The sequence below is a fragment of the Oncorhynchus kisutch genome, linkage group LG19, assembly GCF_002021735.2.
Source record: "Oncorhynchus kisutch isolate 150728-3 linkage group LG19, Okis_V2, whole genome shotgun sequence".
Classification (NCBI taxonomy): domain Eukaryota; kingdom Metazoa; phylum Chordata; class Actinopteri; order Salmoniformes; family Salmonidae; genus Oncorhynchus; species Oncorhynchus kisutch.
Genome location: NC_034192.2, coordinates 33,578,925 through 33,600,688, shown reverse-complemented (window position 1 = coordinate 33,600,688; position 21,764 = coordinate 33,578,925). Strand labels below are relative to the sequence as shown.

Sequence of the window (21,764 nt, the reverse complement as noted above, 5' to 3'; positions counted from 1 at the left end):
TCAGCACCATGGACAGCTCCCACACTGCTCTTCTCCTTCTACCCTGTTACAATGTGGATGAGATAATTGGCAGTTCAGCACCATGGATAGGGACTAACTTTTTCAGCACTATGGACAGCTCCCACACTGCTACAAACTGTCATCTCCTCCTCCCGTTTTACCAGGCAGCTGAATAGGGAGAAGTTTGCTTTTAGCGCACTTCACTCTCTCAGCAGTGGGAATGGCCTTCTGAGGGAGCTGCCAGGAGGGCTGTGTTGGAACCATCAGACACGTACAGACTCCGCCAGAGATACTAATGAAATGTGCTAAGTGCCTCATGCTACTCCAGCTCCCCAAACACACACACTCACACGCCAACCACCACCACCACCACCAAAACTAATTTACTAATGGACGGCTGGAGGGACAGGAAAGAAGGATGAAAATGGATTGACGCTTGTCAGAGGGATCCATATTGCATCCTTATGCCCCTTCCACCAAGATACAGGACATCCACTCTCACTGTGGCCAGACCTGGCCTCTATGGCTGACAGTCCTTTATTCAATCAGTCAGGTCATTCATTCATAGGACCAGAAGGCAGGGTAGAGAGGAGAGTGACCAGCACCCCAGCTAGGGACTACAGCAGGAGGGGATGGAGAAGGTCACTAACCCCCAAGGGGACTGGAGGGTGAAAGGGGTGCAAGGTTGGGTCACATGGTTGTAAATGTGTGTGTGTGTGTGTGTGTGTGTGTGTGTGTGTGTGTGTGTGTGTGTGTGTGTGTGTGTGTGTGTGTGTGTGTGTGTGTGTGTGTGTGTGTGTGTGTGTGAGAATCTGTATGTGAGTTGTGTGTGAAACTGTGAGAATGAGACTGTGTGTATGAACGTGCGCATGTGTGTATTTCGTGTGAGAGCCGTAGACTTGGCAGTCATGAAGATGAGGGAATTTGTGAGTGAGTCAATTCCTATAAGAGTCCTATGTGGAGTGTTCTCTCTCGCTCCCTCCCTCGCATCCCCAGGCCATCTCTCTCCCTCCACTTGCCTCTCCCTCTACCCCTCCCTCTCTCCATTCCTCTCTCAGAACTGGAGTCTGTACTTATGATGAAAGGAGAGCTATCCACTGGCACCTCGGTGCATGTGTGTGGGGTACGCCAGAAAATCTGTCCCTTAAGAGGCAACCAAAACATCAAATACCCACAATCTTCCTCTGGGACTAAATATTATTAACCTGGATTAACATGAACACCCCTCATTTGACTGAATGGACAGACAAACACTCTTCTATGAGGACAGCCTCAGGGACCTTTAATATAGCTGTATGGCAGTTCTGACACTTCTGATATTAATTAGATGTTTCATTACTTTGGGACGGGACAATGATGGGGGAGGGGTGGATAAATATATATATTATATATATATAGTCCCTCATTTGATGTGTTTTTGAAGAGTGAGGGAGAGAGAGCTAGAGAGAGTATGAGAGAGAGAGTGTGAGAGAGTGTGAGAGAGTGTGAGAGAGAGAGAGCGTGAGAGAGTGTGTGAGAGAGAGAGAGAGCGAGACAACATTAATGATTAGAATTGTCAGAAGACTAATATAGTGCATTCGGAAAGTATTCAGACCCCTTTTTCCACATTGTGTTACATTACAGCCTTATTCTAAAATGTATTAAATAGTTTTTATCCCTCATCAATCTACACACAATACCCCATACTGGAGCAGCAGGTAGCCTAGTGGTTAGAGCATTGGGCCAGTAACCGAACGGTTGCTAGATCGAATCCCCACCTGACAAGGTAAAAATCTGTCATTCTGCACCTGAACAAGGCAGTTAATCCTGTTGGAAGGTGAACCTTCCCCCCAGTCTGAGGTTTTGAGCGCTCTGGAGCAGGTTTTCATCAATGATCTCTCTGTACTTTGCTCCGTTCATCTTTCTCTCGATCCTGACTAGTCTCCCAGTCAGGATCGAGAGTCCCTCCAGTCCCTCCATGCTTCACCATAGGGATGGTTCCAGGCATCCTCTTGGCATTCAGGCCAAAGTGTTCAATCTTGGCTTCATCAGACCTCTTGGTCTGAGAGTGGTCTGAGAGTCCTTTAGGAGCCATTTGCTAGAATGATGGAGGCCACTGTGTTCTTGGGGACCTTCAATGCTGCACATGTTTGTTGGTACCCTTCCCCAGATCTGTGCCTCAACACAATCCTGTTTCGGAGCTCGACGGACAATTCCTTTGACATCATGTCTTGGTTTTTTCTCTAACATGCACTGTCAACTGTGGGACCGTATATAGACAGGTGTGTGCCTTTCCAAATCATATCCAATCACAAATGGACTCCAATCAATTTGTAGAAACATCTCAAGGATGATCAATGGAAACAGGATGCACCGGAGCTCAATTTCGAGTCTTATAGCAAAGGGTCTGAATACTTATGTAAATACGGTATTTCAGTGTTTTCTATAAACCTGTTTTTCTTTGTTATTATGGGGTATTATGTGTAGATTGATGAGGATTTTTTAAATGTTAAATCCATTGTAGAATGAGGCTGTAACGTAACAGAAACGTGGAAAAAGCAAAAGGGTCTGGACATTTTCCCGAATGCAGTGTAAATGTGAGAGGACTTGGGAACAGAAGCATATCATTTCAGTCAATAGAAATAATGGATCTGAATGACTGGGAGAGAAGAAAGAGAGTGAATACAATGACTAAACAAAATGTGTGAGAGAGACTGAAAGTGAAGTTCAGAGAGAGAGAGGATCAATACTGAGAAGCACAATCACACATACAGTGCAAGAAAGTGATCTGTGCCCTCTCTCTCTCTCTCCACCCCAGTGATCTATCCCCTGCTCTGCTCTGCTATTGGCATGACTGCCCTGGGTGAGAGACTGCTCTGCCATGCCCTGGCTGTGCCCTCTCTGTAACCCTGACAGACAGACACTGATCTGCTCTGGCGTCCACCAGGTACCCAATGGACCCAGTGCCCTGTCACAATGCTTTACCATGCCACCAGGCATCCACATTCAGGTGACCCCTGCTCACCCTAGACCAAACGTACTGCACCCTTCTCAGTGTGTGTGTGTGTGTGTGTGTGTGTGTGTGTGTGTGTGTGTGTGTGTGTGTGTGTGTGTGTGTGTGTGTGTGTGTGTGTGTGTGTGTGTGTGTGTGTGTGTGTGTGTGTGTGTGTGTGTGTGTGTGTGTGTGTGTGTGTGTGTGTGTGTGTGTGTGTGAACGAGAAAGAGAGAAAGAGAGAGAGGATACCAGTTGGGCACAACAGTCTACACTCAAGTCAAAGCTCAGACCAAGATGCAACCAGATCAATATCTTAATCAGACTGAGGAGAGAGAACTGGGGAGTGTGAGGAGAATGGAAGGAGGGAAGGAGACAGATGGTTCAGGACTGGAGTAGGCAGAGGAGTTAAGTAAGGGTAGGATGGGAGTATTTATTTCGTGCGTGCGTGTGCGTGTGTGTGTGTGAGCGTATAACACCCGACCTGCTAGCGAAGTGCTCGATTCTGCTGTGTGTGTCTGCATGGGGTAGCTTGGGAGAGGAGCACGGCCTGGTAAAACACAGAAAACATCATTAATACCTCTAGTACTGGTACTTCATGGTGTCTACTTCTTAAAAACGTATTGAATCCCACTCATGTACAACCAACCGCATCAAAACAGAAGTGCTCCCTTCCCCTCAACATCATAGAATACTGCCAACAAAGCTTACATCGTAATATTATTGGAAAATGTATTGCTGTCATATATATAAGCAGTCTCCCTCTCTCTGTCAAATCATGTTTCCTGTCTTCTCTGTGCCAGTCTGTCTAGCCATATGTATGTGTCTGTAGAGGTATGACTCACGTCTCAGAGTTCTCAGCCTCCAGCACCGACTGGACAGGCAGGTAGCCCCGCTGAGGGTGCTTGCTAAAGTACTGCTTCGACCGGAACTTGTTCTTCAGCGTTTTGGCAAAGTCCCGCATCTTTTCTCCTGAGGTGGTCTGCCACATGATTTAGATGAGGGGGCCGGAATGGAGGAGAGGAGAGGGGAATGGCGGTGGGAGGACAAGAAGACAAAGTGCAGCACTTTAGAATTCGTTACACTACACATGCACGCTAGCACACACACGCACACACACGCACTCATACCCACACACACAAGCACGCACGCAAGAGAGAGAGAGAGAGAGCGAGCCTTGTCTTGAACTAAACTTTCTTATAGTGCCCTGCTGCTAGTCCAGTTGTCATGCCCCCCTCTATCTCCCTTTGACCTCACTGGACTACAGTTCTACAGTCTTGTACCCCCCCCCCACTCCATCATAGAACCCAGCACCATAGGAGTCAGAGCACTGAAAAAAAATACTCCAGCCTAGCTCCACTTAAACCTTCCCCTGGTTGAAATACTGCCCTGGGAGAAATCATTTGGCGCATAGCTCCCTACCATATCCCACAGCCCCACATTGATTAGAGCTGAAATAGTGAGCTAGTGTGACATCCACACTCTCTTAAAGGGGCAACCAGCGATTGCTAAATCCATATTTGGACTTTTAAATGAATGAAATATACACATTGATTCTTGAAGAATCTAACTTAAATATGCCTCTTGGTCTTAGTTCAACTGTCGTACCCCATCAGAACCTGAAATATAAGCTTGTTTTAGTCCATTGCTTGTAAACAATGTAATTCTTAACAAACACTGTATGGGAGAGTGGGGTATGTTGAGAAAATTTTTACATTCCGCATTACTAGGGAAATATAAACTCAGGAAAAAAGAAACGTCACGTTTTCAGGACCCCGTCTTTTAAAGATAATTCCTAAAAATCCAAATAACTTCACAGATCTTCATTGTAAAGGGTTTAAACACGGTTTCCCGCTTGTTCAATGAACCATGAACAATTAATGAACATGCACCTGTGGAACGGTCGTTAAAACACTAACAGTTTACAGACGGTAGGCATTTAAGGTCACAGTTCTGAAAACTTAGGACACTGAAGAGGCCTTTCTTCTGACTCTGAAAAACACCAAAGAAAAATGCCCAAGGTCCCTGCTCATCTGCGTGAATGTGCCTTAGGCATGCTGCATGGAGGCATGAGGACTGCAGATGTGGCCAGGGAAATATATTGCAATGTCCATACTGTGAGACGCCTAAGACAGCGCTACAGGGAGACAGGACGGACAACTGATCATCCTCGCAGTGGCAGACCAAATGTAACAACACCTGCACAGGACCTGTACATCCGAACATCACACCTGCGGGACAGGTACAGGATGGCAACAACAACTGCCCGAGTTACTCCAGGAACGCACAATCCCTCCATCAGTGCTCAGACTGTCTGCAATAGGTTGATAGAGGCTGGACTGAAGGCTCAGCAGGTCCTCACCAGACATCACGACGCCTATGGGCACAAACCCACTGTTGCTGGACCAGACAGGACTGGCAAAAGTGCACTTCACTGACGAGTCATGGCCCTTAAGCATGACAATGCCACCAGCCATACTGCTCGTTCTGTGTGTGATTTCTTATAAGACAGGAATGTCAGTGTTCTGCCATGGCCAGCGAAGGGCCCGGATCTCAATCCCATTGAGCACATCTGGGACCTGTTGGATCAGAGGGTGAGGGCTAGGGCCATTTCCCCCAGAAATGTCTGGGAACTTGCAGGTGCCTTGGTGGAAGATTGGGGTATCATCTCAAAGCAAAAACTGGCCAATCTGGTGCAGTCCATGAGGAGGAGATGTACTGCAGTACTTAATGCAGCTGGTGGCCACACCAGATACTGACTGTTACTTTAGATTTTGACCCCCCCATTGTTCAGGGACACATTATTCCATTTCTGTCTGTCACGTCTATGGAACTTGTTCAGTTTATGTCTCAGTTGTTGAATCTTGTTATGTTCATACAAATATTTGCACATGTTAAGTTTGCTGAAAATAAAAGCAGTTGACAGTGAGAGGACATTTTTTTGCTGAGTTTAGTATTCTTTCAAACAAAGATCTCTACATATATTTCATGATGTTGTGTATCCCTCGAAATAATCAGAATTCATGTAAACATAACAGATCGGAAAGCATATCTTGTCCAAAAAACGTATGCCGTGGGTGGTGGTGTCCTGTGAAAGTGGGTGACGGTGTCCTGTGAAAGTGGGTGACGGTGTCCTGTGAAAGTGGGTGACGGTGTCCTGTGAAAGTGGGTGACGGTGTCCTGTGAAAGTGGGTGACGGTGTCCTGTGAAAGTGGGTAACGGTGTCCTGTGAAAGTGGGTAACGGTGTCCTGTGAAAGTGGGTAACGGTGTCCTGTGAAAGTGGGTGACGGTGTCCTGTGAAAGTGGGTGACGGTGTCCTGTGAAAGTGGGTAACGGTGTCCTGTGAAAGTGGGTGACGGTGTCCTGTGAAAGTGGGTAACGGTGTCCTGTGAAAGTGGGTAACGGTGTCCTGTGAAAGTGGGTGACGGTGTCCTGTGAAAGTGGGTAACGGTGTCCTGTGAAAGTGGGTAACGGTGTCCTGTGAAAGTGGGTAACGGTGTCCTGTGACAGTGGATGACGGTGTCATGTGACAGTGGGTGACGGTGTCCTGTGAAAGTGGGTGACGGTGTCCTGTGAAAGTGGGTGACGGTGTCCTGTGACAGTGGGTGACGGTGTCCTGTGAAAGTGGGTGACGGTGTCCTGTGAAAGTGGGTGACGGTGTCCTGTGAAAGTGGGTAACGGTGTCCTGTGAAAGTGGGTGACGGTGTCCTGTGAAAGTGGGTAACGGTGTCCTGTGACAGTGGATGACGGTGTCATGTGACAGTGGGTGATGGTGCTGGTAGGTAAAGTTTAATTCATGGAATGGGGGTGTGGTGTATTGTATATCTTCAATGCATGCCTACATTCAGATATAAAGCTCTCTCCTCAATATCACTTACCCTTCTATTTCTTGACCAGTTGTCTGGGACAGGGATGTTGTTTTCGATGTACCAATTCATAGGCAAGATTTCTGCATTTGAGGCTACTAAGGCCATGAAACTGGTCCTCAAGATTCTTCATATGTTTTGCAAGCTCAGACACCATGTCATCAGATAAGACCTTGTGTGCCTCTGCTACTCTATCAGAGCCTCTCACACAGGTACATGTTCATTTTCTTTGATATCAAAGTACCTTTTCAGTGTCATTCAGTATATTTTCTCATCCCTTGCTGCTGCTCGAATGGACTTCTTCCCTTCTCTCACTTCATTGGCTGCTCTCTCAAGAACCTCAAGAGGGGCTAGACCCCTGATTTTTAATTTAATGTTAAAAAGCAGGGATGAATTCATTTTTAAACATTTGTATACATACAGTGCCTTGAAAAGGTATTCATCCCCCCTAGATGTTTTTCCTATTTTGTTGCATTACAACCTGTAATTTAAATTGATATTTATTTGGATTTCATGTAATGGACATACACAAAATAGTCCAAATTGGTCAAATGAAATTTAAAAATGACTTGTTTAAAAAAGAAAAAAAAAGAAAAGTGGTGTGTGCATATGTATTCAACCCCTTTGCTATGAAGCCCCTAAAAAACCTTCAGAAGTCACATAATTAGTTAAATAAAGTCCACCTGTGCTCAATCTAAGTGTCACATGATCTCAGTATATATACACCTGTTCTAAAAGGCCCCACAGTCTGCAACACCACTATGCAAGGGGCACCACAAAGCAAGAGGCACCATGAAGACCAAGGAGCGCTCCAAACAGGTCAGGACCAAAGTTTTGGAGAAGTAAAGATCAGGGTTGAGTTATAAAAAAATATCAGAAACTTTGAACATCCCCCGGAGCGCAATTAAATCCATTATAAAAAAATTGAAAGAATATGGTACCACAACAAACCAGCCAAGAGAGGGCCACCCACCAAGACTCACGGACAAGGCAAGGAGGGCATTAATCAGAGAGGCAACAAAGAGACCAAAGATAACCCTGAAGGAGATTGGAGTATCTGTCCATAGGACCACTTTAAGCCGTACACTCCATAGAGCTGGCCTTTACAGAAGAGTGGCCATAAAAAAAGCCATGCTTAAAGAAAAAATAAGCAAACTCAGATGAGACAAAAATGTTGCTTTTTGTCTATAAAGGAAAGCGCTATGTCTGGTGCAAACCCAGCACCTCTTATCACCCTGAGAACACCATCCCCACAGTGAAGCATGGTGGTGGCAGCATCATGCTGTGAGGATGTTTTTCATCTGCAGGGACTGGGAAACTGGTCAGAATTGAAGGAATGATGGATGGTGCTAAATACAGGGAAATTCTTGAGGGAAACCTTTTTCAGTCTTCCAGAGATTTGAGACTAGGACAGAGGTTCACCTTCCAGCAGGACAATCAAATCAAATCAAATCAAATCAAATTTATTTATATAGCCCTTCGTACATCAGCTGATATCTCAAAGTGCTGTACAGAAACCCAGCCTAAAACCCCAAACAGCAAGCAATGCAGGTGTAGAAGCACGGTGGCTAGGAAAAACTCCCTAGAAAGGCCAATACCTAGGAAGAAACCTAGAGAGGAACCAGGCTATGTGGGGTGGCCAGTCCTCTTCTGGCTGTGCCAGGTGGAGATTATAACAGAACATGGCCAAGATGTTCAAATGTTCATAAATGACCAGCATGGTCGAATAATAATAAGGCAGAACAGTTGAAACTAGAGCAGCAGCACAGTCAGGTGGAAGTTGAAACTGGAGCAGCAGCATGGCCAGGTGGACTGGGGACAGCAAGGAGTCATCATGTCAGGTAGTCCTGGGGCATGGTCCTAGGGCTCAGGTCCTCCGAGAGAGAGAAAGAAAGAGAGAAGGAGAGAATTAGAGAACGCACACTTAGATTCACACAGGACACCGAATAGGACAGGAGAAGTACTCCAGATATAACAAACTGACCCCAGCCCCCCGACACAAACTACTGCAGCATAAATACTGGAGGCTGAGACAGGAGGGGTCAGGAGACACTGTGGCCCCATCCGAGGACACCCCCGGACAGGGCCAAACAGGAAGGATACAGACAATGACCCTAAGCATACTGGTAAAGCAACACTCGAGTGGTTTAAGGGGAAACATTTAAATGTCTTGGAATGGCCAAGTCAAAGCCCAGACCTCAATCCAATTGAGAATCTGTGGTATGACTTAAAGCTCGCTGTACACCAGCGGAACCCCTCCAACAAAAAGGAACTGGAGCAGTTTTACCTTGAAGAATGGACAAAAATCCCAGTGGCTCGATGTGCCTAGCTTATAGAGACATACCCCAAGAGACTTGCAGCTGTAACTGCAGCAAAAGGTGGCTCTACAAAGTATTGACTTTGGGGGGGTGAATAGTTATGCATGCTCAAGATTTCTGTTTTTTTTGTCTTATTTCTTTTTTGTTTCACAATAAAACATATTTTGCATCTTTAAAGTGGTAGGCATGTTGTGCAAATCAAATGATTACAAACCCCCCCAAAAATATATTTTAACTCCAATTTGTAAGGCAACAAAATAGGAAAAATGCCAAGGGGGTGAATACTTTCGCAAGCCACTGTAGGGCATGATGATGTCTGCTCTGTAACAATACAAATTCACTATCTTGAGTTCATATACATGACACATTGCAAAAATACTGTTCATATTATGCATAGTGACCATTGGCTCAACTTACCCCAAGGCAATCATTTAGACTACATTAGCCACACAGCTACAAAGATGCACTTTCATGATAGGTTTAAGACCTCATATTGTATCTTTGGAGACCCCAACTAATGTATAAAACAATCTTAAAATGATCTACTTTGGTTTAGATACAAGCATCATGAAACCTATAACCCAATAAATTCATTAGAGAATTTTTGAAAAAATATATATATTTTTCCTAACTTCCATGTGGTTTCAACCTTCAGACTCCATAAAATGATGACTTCTCCCTAAATATTTGGTCATATAATTAACTTTATGTATAACCTCCTAGAAAAAGGGGTGGCTCAATTTACCCCACACTCCCCTACAATCATATCAGATGCCAATGTGGATATAGGCCTATACCTGTAAATCCATTCCTTTGTTGCACACGGTTTATCACATGTTCAATTTGTTGGATAATGAGTGTGAATAGGCATATCATATAGGATTAGTCTATACTTTTTTTATAAATTAATTAACACGCAAAATATGCAATTCATGTAGGAATCCATAGGTCTACACATTTGATTGACGAAGTGTAAGCTTCATTAGGGTTTTTGAAATCATTCATTTCCAGACAATTCATTTTGGGGGTCAGAATATTCAAAAACAGAAAAGTATTAGATTAAACTAAATCATTTAAATATGATATACTTGAATTAGTCATATTCTTGTTTTGAATGTGACTTGACAAACTGAATAAAACGCTTGAATATGAAACCGACTCATACACAGAAAAGGTTTCCTTCAGGTTTCTGCTTAGTTATTGCTGCTGTTAGGAAGTAAGATACTTAAAGAAGGGATTGAGTCCATTTGGATGTAATTCCTTACTCCTTATAACACACACACACACACACACACACACACACACACACACACACACACACACACACACACACACACACACACACACACACACACACACACACACACACACACACACACACACACAAACGATATATTATGCAAAACCATTCCAGTCAGTTCAATTATGAGTTTGTCTGAGACCTTGGTTCTTGGCATTCCAGCACACTCCCTCTGTCCAACACAATTACAGCAGAGCTATGGAGCAAGCAGGCAGGCCTATACTGATGCAAAGCACCCTGGGATAGGCCACCCTGGACACCAAGAGGGCCAGAGTGTTGGCTGTCCCGCTGGCCTTCCTACACTCCCTGTGGGATTTGATCTACAGCTCAGCAAAGCGGCCTGGATTAGCCCCACACACCTTTGTGGAGGGAAAGAATATCCAGACCTCCCTGCATTCACTGAAAGGGTCTTAAATCACTCTAGTGCGCCAGCGGCCGCCCGTCAGCTAATCACCCTCTCCAAGTCATTTTTTTGCAATTAAGCAGCTTTTCCCTCCCCGGTCGGCCATGTCAGAGGTGTTTGCACTGAGCCGGAGTCAGAGAGAATGGTGGTTCTGTTGCCATCTGTCAAAATGTGCTAGATCAGTCAGTTGGTATGTGATCCCCGAGCGGAGCGGCTTCCAGCCCTCATAGATTGTTTGATAACCGGGGAGGGTTCAGTTCTGTGGTACTTTTCCATTAGGATAGCAAGGCCCTACAGGAAACATGCAAGTGTTATCAATGTTTTGCTGTTGTATTTGACTGTATTGCTTTCCAATGTTTTCCAATATTAGGTGTAACCTTCTAGATCACACTTCCTATGATCTGTATTGCTTCTCCTCAGGACACTTATAACACAGCTAATCCTGATTTAGTTCTGAAATGAGTTATTGGAAAACCATATACAGGACATGTAGCTAAGTAGCCAAACCCTGATCTATTGATTGGGTGTGAATGTTCTGGCAGTGAGAACATCGGTGGTGAGCTGTTGGCCACCGTCAGCCCCGGCTAACCTCTTCCTAAATATTTGGGCACATTACATTTGATGTATAGTTTCCTAGAAACAAGGGGTGGCTCAAGTAGCCACTTGTCTCAACTTACCCCACTTTCCCCTATAGCCTCAAACCATGGTTAAAACTATAATTGTTATCTTGTATGGTCAGTCCTTGCATCAATAGCTCTGTCTATGGATTTGAGAGTGGTTACGTTTCCCCAACCCTTTGTTATTGTTTGAACTGCAGATTGTCCCTTTAAGATGGTAGTGTAGAGCGTAGTATAGGCTGCGTCGGAAATGGCACCCTATTCCCTGTACAGTGCACTACTATGCAGTACTAGGTGCACCCTATTCCCTGCACAGTGCACTACTTTTTAAAATATTAATAGGGTGCCATTCGTGAGGCAGCCTGGGTGTACTACTCCTTCTTACTGGGGTGTAGTACTCCATGATGGGGTAGTGGAGCTTCTTTCCCTTGGTGGTGCGTCCTGTGAGGAAGCACGTCTGGCAGATGTCCACGTTGAATTGTTTAAGACTGCGGTACCTGTCAGGACAGATCAGCAGAACGGAAGACCATGTCACAGTCAGTAACATTAGAGAGGTCTTAGCAATAGCTCTATCCTCAACCTAGATGTTTTTTTTTTTGCGTGTGCATATAGTATGTGTGTCACACATCCACCTTTATTAATCTCCGATAGAGGTACAAATGACCCACCTGAATCCCTTGATGGGGCACTGTTTACAGATGTAACACTTGGCCTGGTGCTTGGCGGACTCGGCCACAGCCACACGCTGCAGAACAGCCAGCCACACTACAGATTGAGGCTCCAGACTCATCCACTCCAGGAAGTGCGATACCTCGATGGCTAGCTTACCTGGGGCCTTCGGGAGGAAGAACATAGGAAACATCATACCAGAGTAACTTATGTTTGTTTGTTCTCCTGTTTGTTTGTCTGTAAAAATGCTATTATCTAGTACAGCTATGCAGTACAATTTACTTACCACTACATCAAATTACCTGTATTTACATACTGTAGGCTACTTATTACAAGGTAATGGCATATTCACTGAAAATGACCCTTGAAGAAGTCGTATATAAAATGCTGCAGAAAGCACAAATGGAGAAAGAGGAAGTTGATAGCGGCCAGTGAGCGCGGTGACTTTGTCAGAGGACCTGTTGCGGTTCTAACGTTCCAAAGCCATTCCGGCATTCCAGAGACGTGCAGAAAAATGGGATAAAAAAGTCAGGCTAATAAAGGAGAATTCGTAATGTGTAAAATTCTCATTAAGTGTGCATCAGAGATGCATTAAAACGTTGATTTCCCTGGAGTATCGTCCTGGCTCAGCCAAAGCAGCATAATTAATGTGTAAGTGTGTGTGTGTGTGTGTATCATGGCCGAGGAGGCGTGCTGGATCGAGAGTTCTCCAGGGGAACGAGGCTCCTCTCCTCACTGCTCTTTTCTCTGCCCTGCTCACCTCTCCTCGACTCTCGTCTCTGCTTTATGGTTCAGTAGCCAGCTCTGATTGTGGGAGGACAAATGTTTCAGCATACTGAACCCCACTGAGTACACTGAACACCGCAAAGTATATATTGATTCAAATAATAATCAAATCAAAGCATATATAGATTATTCTGGCCACATCAAAACTTAGCAAACACACTGACTACACAAAGCAACAACACACAGAGAAAACACGCTCTCCATCACAGGGAACAACAGGCTGGTCTCTCTATACACACAGACCACGGAGGGCCACAGCATTTCATGCCTGCTGGAGGGTAACTCTCTCCTCTCTGATCCTCCGTCCTCCATGTAGAGCCAAACCCATCTGCCCCTCTGTCATCAATGACTCCACTACGCCTCTCCGCCCACAACAGGTGCCAGCTCGTGTCATCTGCTCACTTTGACTTCATTACCATGCCAACGTGATAAATTGTCACTACACTGATAATTCAGGCTGCTCATAAAAGAGTTGACATAGAGCAAATGGTGAAATGAAGGGGTTTAAATCCCCCCAAGTTGATATCAGAAGTATGGATGGGAATAGAGCGAGATTTAATTGAGGATTCGCTGTAAAAAAAGGGAAGAATTAAGGGTTTTAGAATGGTTTTAAAAAGGCCACCTCCCCAAAACCTGGTCCCCGCTCGTCCCAAATCTATAATTAGTTTCTCTCCTGAGCTAAATGCCACGAAGCGGGATTCCAAAAATGTGAAACCCCATATATGAGAGTGGAAATGACAATGCCCTCAGCAACAGCAGTGGAATGGGAGGGAAGAGTTGTTCACAGTTCTTCATTGCCTCCATCTTGCAATGGCAAAACGTTAAAATGATGTTAAGGTATATTCCATATGGTTCCATCTACACAAGTCTTTATTAATAATTATGTTAAGGTATATTCCACATGGTTCCACCTACACAAGTCTTTATTAATAATTATGTTAAGGTATATTCCATATGGTTCCACCTACACAAGTCTTTATTAATAATTATGTTAAGGTATATTCCATATGGTTCCACCTACACAAGTCTTTATTAATAATGATGTTAAGGTATATTCCATATGGTTCCACCTACACAAGTCTTTATTAATAATTATGTTAAGGTATATTCCATATGGTTCCACCTACACAAGTCTTTATTAATAATTATGTTAAGGTATATTCCACATGGTTCCACCTACACAAGTCTTTATTAATAATTATGTTAAGGTATATTCCATATGGTTCCACCTACACAAGTCTTTATTAATAATTATGTTAAGGTATATTCCACATGGTTCCACCTACACAAGTCTTTATTAATAATTATGTTAAGGTATATTCCATATGGTTCCACCTACACAAGTCTTTATTAATAATTATGTTAAGGTCATTCCATATGGTTCCACCTACACAAGTCTTTATTAATAATTATGTTAAGGTATATTCCATATGGTTCCACCTACACAAGTCTTTATTAATAATGATGTTAAGGTATATTCCACATGGTTCCACCTACACAAGTCTTTATTAATAATTATGTTAAGGTATATTCCATATGGTTCCACCTACACAAGTCTTTATTAATAATTATGTTAAGGTATATTCCATATGGTTCCATCTACACAAGTCTTTATTAATAATTATGTTAAGGTATATTCCACATGGTTCCACCTACACAAGTCTTTATTAATAATTATGTTAAGGTATATTCCACATGGTTCCACCTACACAAGTCTTTATTAATAATGATGTTAAGGTATATTCCACATGGTTCCACCTACACAAGTCTTTATTAATAATGATGTTAAGGTATACTCCACATGGTTCCACCTACACAAGTCTTTATTAATAATTATGTTAAGGTATATTCCACATGGTTCCACCTACACAAGTCTTTTGAACCAGATTAATTTCATTAAAGTCCGTAGAGGGTGACTGCACTTCTGATTTGGCCTCGTTTTGAAGATTGCTCATTAAGAAATGCTAGCGGCTAGGACTGAAGTCAAACGAGAGTTGTCTTGGGGGTGTGGTTTGATGTGGATGTGCTATGTTCGCATATCGTACCCTGACAGGTACTGTTGTTTGTCCCACCTGAGTCACCGTAGCCCTGTCTAAGCCCTGTCTAAGCCGGGAACTAAGCTATATGGAAATGTTTTAAGATGGTCATAGTATGGATCTTTTAGCAATATTTTTCAATATCTAAAAAAATTATAATATTAGATTTAAAAAAAAAAACATTTATCCTTACTGCTATTAGCCCTTACAAACGCATTGAATAACAGATTGACTACATGGAACAACAGATAGTCCCCCAAATTGTTTCAAAAGGAGGTTTGTTCTGAATTGTCTGTCCTTTATCTGAGAGATAAAATAAAGACATGTATTTAACCCCTTTTTTTGTCACTAAACAGTCTCAATACAGCATATACTTCCATTCAAATCCTTTTAATAGTTTAGATTCTTCAAAGTAGCCACCCTTTGCCTTGATGACAGCTTTGTACACTCTCTCAACCAGCTTCATGAGGTAGGCCATTTCAATTAACAAGTACCTTGTTAAAGTACATTTTATGTGTTTGATCCAATCAGTTGTGTTGTGACATGATAGTGGTGGTATACAGAAGATAGCCCTATTTGGTAAAATACCAAGTCCATATTATGGCAAGAACAGCTCAAATAAGCAAAGAGAAACGACAAGCCATCATTACTTTAAGACATGAAGGTCAGTCAGTGCGGAAAATTTCAAGAACTTTTAAAGTTTCTTCAAGTGCAGTCGCAAAAACCATCAAGCGCTATGATGAAACTGGCTCTCGTGAGGACCGCCATAGGAAAGGAAGACCAGAAGATAAGTTTATTAAAGTTAACTGCACTTAAGATTGCAGCCCAAATAAATGCTTCACAGAGTTCAAGTAACAGACATCTCAACATCAACAGTTCAGAGGAGACTACGTGAATCAGACCGTCATGGTCGAATTGCGTCAAAGAAACCACTACTAAAAGGACACTGCAGCCAACGTGAGTAAAACATTTAAATGTGTTAACCCTCGCAAGGCTGCCAGCCCAGACGACATCCCGAGCCGCGTCCAGACCAGCTGGCTGGTGTGTTTACGGACATATTCAATCAATCCCTGTCCCAGTCTGCTGTTCCAACATGCTTCAAGAGGGCCACCATTGTCCCTGTTCCCAAGAAAGCTAAGATAACTGAGCTAAATGACTATCCCCCCTATAGCACTCATTTCCATCATCATGAAGTGCCTTGAGAGACTGGTCAAGGATCATATCACCTCCACCCTACCTGACACCCTAGACCCACTCCAATTTGCTTACCGTCCCAATAGGTCCACAGACGACGCAATCGCAACCACACTGCACACGGCCCTAACCCATCTGGACAAGAGGAATACCTATGTGAGAATGCTGTTCATCGACTACAGCTCAGCATTTAACACCATAGTACCCACCAAACTTGTCATTAAGCTCGAGACCCTGGGTCTCGACCCCGCCCTGTGCAATTGGGTCCTGGACTTTCTGAAGGGCCGCCCCCAAGTGGTGAGGGTAGGAAACAATATCTCCACCCCGCTGATCCTCAACACTGGGGCCCAACAATGGTGTGTTCTCAGCCCTCTCCTGTACTCCCTGTTCACCCATGACTGCGTGGGCATGCACGCCTCCAACTCAATCCTCAAGTTTGCAGACGACACTACAGTGGTAAGCTTGATTACCAACAATGACGAGACGGCCTACAGGTAGGAGGTGAGGGCCCTCAGAGTATGGTGTCAGAACAAAACCTCACACTCAACATCAACAAAACAAAGGAGATGATCGTGGACTTCAGGAAACAGCAGAGGGAGCACCCTCCTGTCCACATCGACGGGACAGTGGTGGAGAAGGTGGAAAGTTTTATGTTCCTCGGCATACACATCACGGACAAACTGAAATGGTCCACCCACACAGACCGCGTGGTGAAGAAGGCGTAATAGCGCCTCTTCAACCTCAGGAGGCTGAAGAAATTTGGCTTGTCACCAAAAACACTCACAAACTTTTACACCTGGTACGGCAACTGCTCTGCCCACAACCGTAAGGCTCTCCAGAGGGTAGTGAGGTCTACACAACGCATCACTGGGGGCAAACTACCTGCCCTCCAGGACACCTACACCACCCGTTGTCACAGGAAGGCCAAAAAGGTCATCAAGGATAACAACCACCCAAGACACTGCCTGTTCACCCCGCTATCATCCAGAAGGCAAGGTCAGTACAGGTGCATCCAAGCTGGGACCGAGAGACTGAAAAACAGCTTCTATCTCAAGTCCATCAGACTGTTAAACAGCCATCACTAACATTGAGTGGCTGCTGCCAAAATACAGACTCACATCTCTAGCCACTTTAATAATAAAAAATTGGATGTAATAAATGTATCACTAGTCCCTGTCGGGGAAATTTCCTCTATTTACCAAATCATGAGAGCAAACCACACACAAGACAGAGTTAGTTATCACAAAGTCCATCTTTAATTATATGAGCTCTATCACAACCCTGTGACTCTCAGATCAATTCAGTGTCTATCAATGAATTCTCTGAGAGTCCCTCACACATTGTTACTGAGATCCTTTATAGCAAAGACACACATATCCAGACAGCATAGGCATAATTTATCGTTCAGCTTTGTCTCCTAAACTATGTTCTTTTCTCAAACTCAGAACCATAAACCAATCCTCCATATCAACAGGCATATATCAAATCCATCCTATCTTGACAAGATCACAGAGACACACTGACTGGCACACAGACATTGTGGAGCCAAGAGATACACGCTTGACCTCTCCCCTCTCTCCGGCCCAAGTAACTTAGTCTTGACATAGAACAGATACTGCAACCCCGCCACAGTATTATACAAAAATAACATTCTGATGAGAAGTAACTTACAAACATATGATGAATATAAAACATCTTACCTATGTTACCAACCAATTCTGATTATTCCCCAACATCCCTTTAAACAATGTCACTTTATATAATGTTTACATACCTTACATTACTCATCTCATATGTATATACTGTACTCTATCATCTACTGCATCTTGCCTATGCCGTTTAGCCATAGCTCATTCATATATTTATATGTACATATTGTTATTCATTCCTGTGTATAATGTAGTTGTTGTGAAATTGTTTCGATTACTTGTTAGATATTACTGCACGGTCGGAACTAGAAGCACAAGCATTTCGCTACACTCGCACTAACATCTGCTAATCATGTGTATGTGACCAATAAAATTGGATTTGATTTGAATTAGAAGAAGAGACTTTCTTGGACGCAAGAAACACAAGCAATGGACATTAAACCAGTGGAAATCTGTCCTTTGGTCTGATGAGTCCAAATTGGAGATTTTTGTTTCCAACCTCCGTGTCTTTGTGAGATGCAGAGTAGGTGAATGGATGTCCTCCACATTTGTGGTTCCCACTGTGAAGCATAGAGGGGCGTGCTTTGCTGGTGACACTGTCTGTGATTTATTTTGAATTCAAGGCACACTTAACCAGTATGGCTACCACAGCATTCTGCTGCGATACTCCATCCCATCTGTTTTAGGCTTAGTAGAACTATCATTTGCTTTCATCAGGACAATGACCCAACACACCTCCAGGCTGTGAAAGGGCTATTTTAGCAAGAAGCAGAGTGTTGGAGTGCTGCATCAGATGACCTGGCCTCCACAATCACCCGATCCTCAACCCAATTGAGATGGTTTGGGATGAGTTGGACCACAGAGTGAAGGAAAAGCAGCCAACAAGTGCTCAGCATATGTGGGAACTCCTTCAAGACTGTTGGAAAAGCATTCCAGGTGAAGCTGGTTGAGAGAATGCCAAGAGTGTGCAAAGCTGTCATCAAGGCAAAGGGTGGCTACTTTGAAGAATCTCATATATACAATATATTTGGATTTATTTAACCATTTCTGGGTTACTACATGATTCCATGTGTGTTATTTCATAGTTTTGATATCTTCACTATTATTCTACAATGTAGAAAATAGTAAAAATAAAGAAAAACCCTGGAATGAGTAGGTGTCCAAACTTTTGACTGGTACTGTATGTAAGTAGATTGTTGTTTGTTCTCACCTCGAACTTTGCTCCATACAGGCAGTCGTGCAGTTTATCAACGACGGCCCACTTTAATGCTAGATATTGTATCTCATGAGCAGGGTAATTACACTCAGACAGGGATAAACCTTGGCGCTAATGAATGCAACTGGATGCAGATGTTGATCCTTGTCTTCTTGGTACAGTACACCACCTAACCCTTCACCGCTTGCATCAACATGTAGTACATATTGCCAGAAACAAGTCTCTCACCGTTGCTGCTTGCTATAGACCACCCTCTGCCCCCAGCTGTGCCCTGGACACCATATGTGAATTGATTGCCCCCCATCTATCTTCAGAGCTCATGCTGCTAGGTGACCTTTACTGTGACATGCTTAACACCCCGGCCAGCCTACAGTCTAAGCTTGATGCCCTCAATCTCACACAAATTATCAATGAACCTACCAGGTACAACCCCAAATCCGTAAACACGGGCACCCTCATAGATATCATCCTAAACAACTTGCTCTCCAAATACACCTCTGTTTTTTTCAACCAAGATCTCAGCAATCACTGCCTCATTGCCTGCATCCGTAATGGGTCTGCGGTCAAACGACCACCCCTCATCACTGTCAAATGCTCCCATTTCGAATCCCACCACACCTTCTCCACTATGCAATCTGGTTTCAGAGCTGGTCATGGGTGCACCTCAGCCACGCTCAAGGTCCTAAACAATATCATAACCGCCATCGATAAGAGACATTACTGTGCAGCCGTATTCATCGACCTGGCCAAGGCTTTCGAATCTGTCAATCACCACATTCTTATTGGCAGACTCAACAGCCTTGGTTTCTCAAATGATTGCCTCACCTGGTTCACCAACTACTTCTCTGATAGACTTCAGTGTGTCAAATCGGAGGGCCTGTTGTCTGGACCTCTTGTAGTCTCTATGGGGGTGCCACAGGGTTTAATTCCCGGGCAGACTCTCTTCTCTGTATACATCAATGATGTCGCTCTTGACACCATTCTGTATACTTCTGGCCCTTCTTTGGACACTGTGTTAACTAACCTCCAGACTAGCTTCAATGCCATATAACTCCCCTTTCGTTGCCTCCAACTGCTCTTAAATGCAAGTAAAACTAAATGCATGCTCTTCAATCGATCGCTGCCCGCAACTGCCCGCCCGTCCAACATCACTACTCTGGACGATTCTGACTTAGAATATGTGGACAACTATAAATACCTAGTTGTCTTGTTAGGCTGTAAAGTCTCCTTCTAGACTCACATTAAGCATCTCCAATCCAAAATTAAATCTAGAATCGGCTTCCTATTTCACAACAAAGCATTCTTCACTCATGCTGCCAAACATACCCTTGTAAAACTGACCATCCTACCGATCCTCGACTTTGGCGATGTCATTTGCAAAATAGCCTCCAACACTCTACTCAACAAACTGGATGCAGTCTATCATAGTGCCATCCGTTTTTGTCACCAAAGCCCCATATACTACCCACCATTGCGACCTGTACGCTCTTGTTGGCTGGCCCTCGCTTCATACTCGTCGCCAAACCAACTGGCTCCAGGTCATCTACAAGTCTCTGCTAGGTAAAGACCTGCCTTATCTCAGCTCACTAGTCACCATAGCAGCACCCACCCATAGCATGTGGTCCAGCAGGTATATCTCACTTGTCACCCCCAAAGCCAATTCCTCCTTTGGCCGCCTTTCCTTCCAGTTCTCTGCTGCCAATGACTGGAACGAACTGCAAAACTCACTGAAGCTGGAGACTCATATCTCCCTCCCTAGCTTTAAGCATCAGCTGTCAGAGCAGCTCACAGATCACTGCACCTGTACATAGTCCATCTGTAAATAGCCCATCCAACTACCTCATCCCCATACTGTATTTATTTATTTATCTTGCTCCTTTGCACCCCAGTATCTCTACTTGCACATTCATCTTCTGCACATCAATCACTCCAGTGTTTAATTGGTATATTGTAATTACTTCACCACCATGGCCTATTTATTGCCTTTACCACCCTTATCTTACCTCATTTGCACACACTGTATATATTATTTTCTACTGTTTTATTGACTATATGTTTGTTTATTCCATGTGAAACTCTGTGTTGTTGTATGTGTCAAACTGCTTTGCTTTATTCTTGGCCAGGTCGCAGTTGTAAATGAGAATTTTTTCTCAACTAGCCTACCTGGTTAAATAAAGGTTAAATAAATAAAATATTGCTGTTGAGGGTTTGCAAAAGCCAGCACCGGAGCTTTAGTGAGGCTTTCCTTCAGCTCTCAAAGGCCATTTCACATTTCTCACCCCATTTAGATCTGAAGGGTTCTTGATGTACACATTGTCTGTTCTTTCCTTGGGCTTTCCTCCTTTCTTAGCTGAGGGAAGGTAACCATGCAGGAGTTGGTTCAAAGGATAACTCAATTTTGAGTAGCCTTTCACAAATCTTCTATAATACACACAGAATCTGAGAAAAGAACGCAGAATGTCTGGTCTCAGCCATGTGGTTACTGCTTCGATCTTCGAAGGACCTGTACCCTCTCCATCCTGGGATACTATGTGTCCCACACAGTTGACTGACGTTCGGCAGAATTGACAATTGTCCAAAGACAACTTCAGTCCTCCTTCTTTCAAGCGATCCAACACTTTGAGAAGCCTCTCTTCATGTTATTCCAGTGTCTTTCCGAACACTATCAGGTCGTCTAAGTACACTAGAACTTTCGAGCAGGTTCATGTCCCCCAACGGTCTGTTCCATTAACACGTTG

General features: G+C 43.8%; 1 protein-coding gene across 1 annotated transcript in view; it reads right to left on the bottom strand.

The window, feature by feature from the left end:
* Window positions 1–21,764, bottom strand: part of drp2 (dystrophin related protein 2) — a 154,801-nt gene that overhangs the window by 17,559 nt on the left and 115,478 nt on the right. The window contains exons 15-18 of the mRNA XM_020509411.2: window positions 12,145–12,311; window positions 11,862–11,973; window positions 3,817–3,953; window positions 3,456–3,521 (exon numbers count right to left, since the gene is read on the bottom strand). Of these exons, the coding sequence (XP_020365000.2) occupies window positions 3,456–3,521; window positions 3,817–3,953; window positions 11,862–11,973; window positions 12,145–12,311 (482 nt within the window). The remainder of the gene's footprint in view (window positions 1–3,455; window positions 3,522–3,816; window positions 3,954–11,861; window positions 11,974–12,144; window positions 12,312–21,764) is intronic.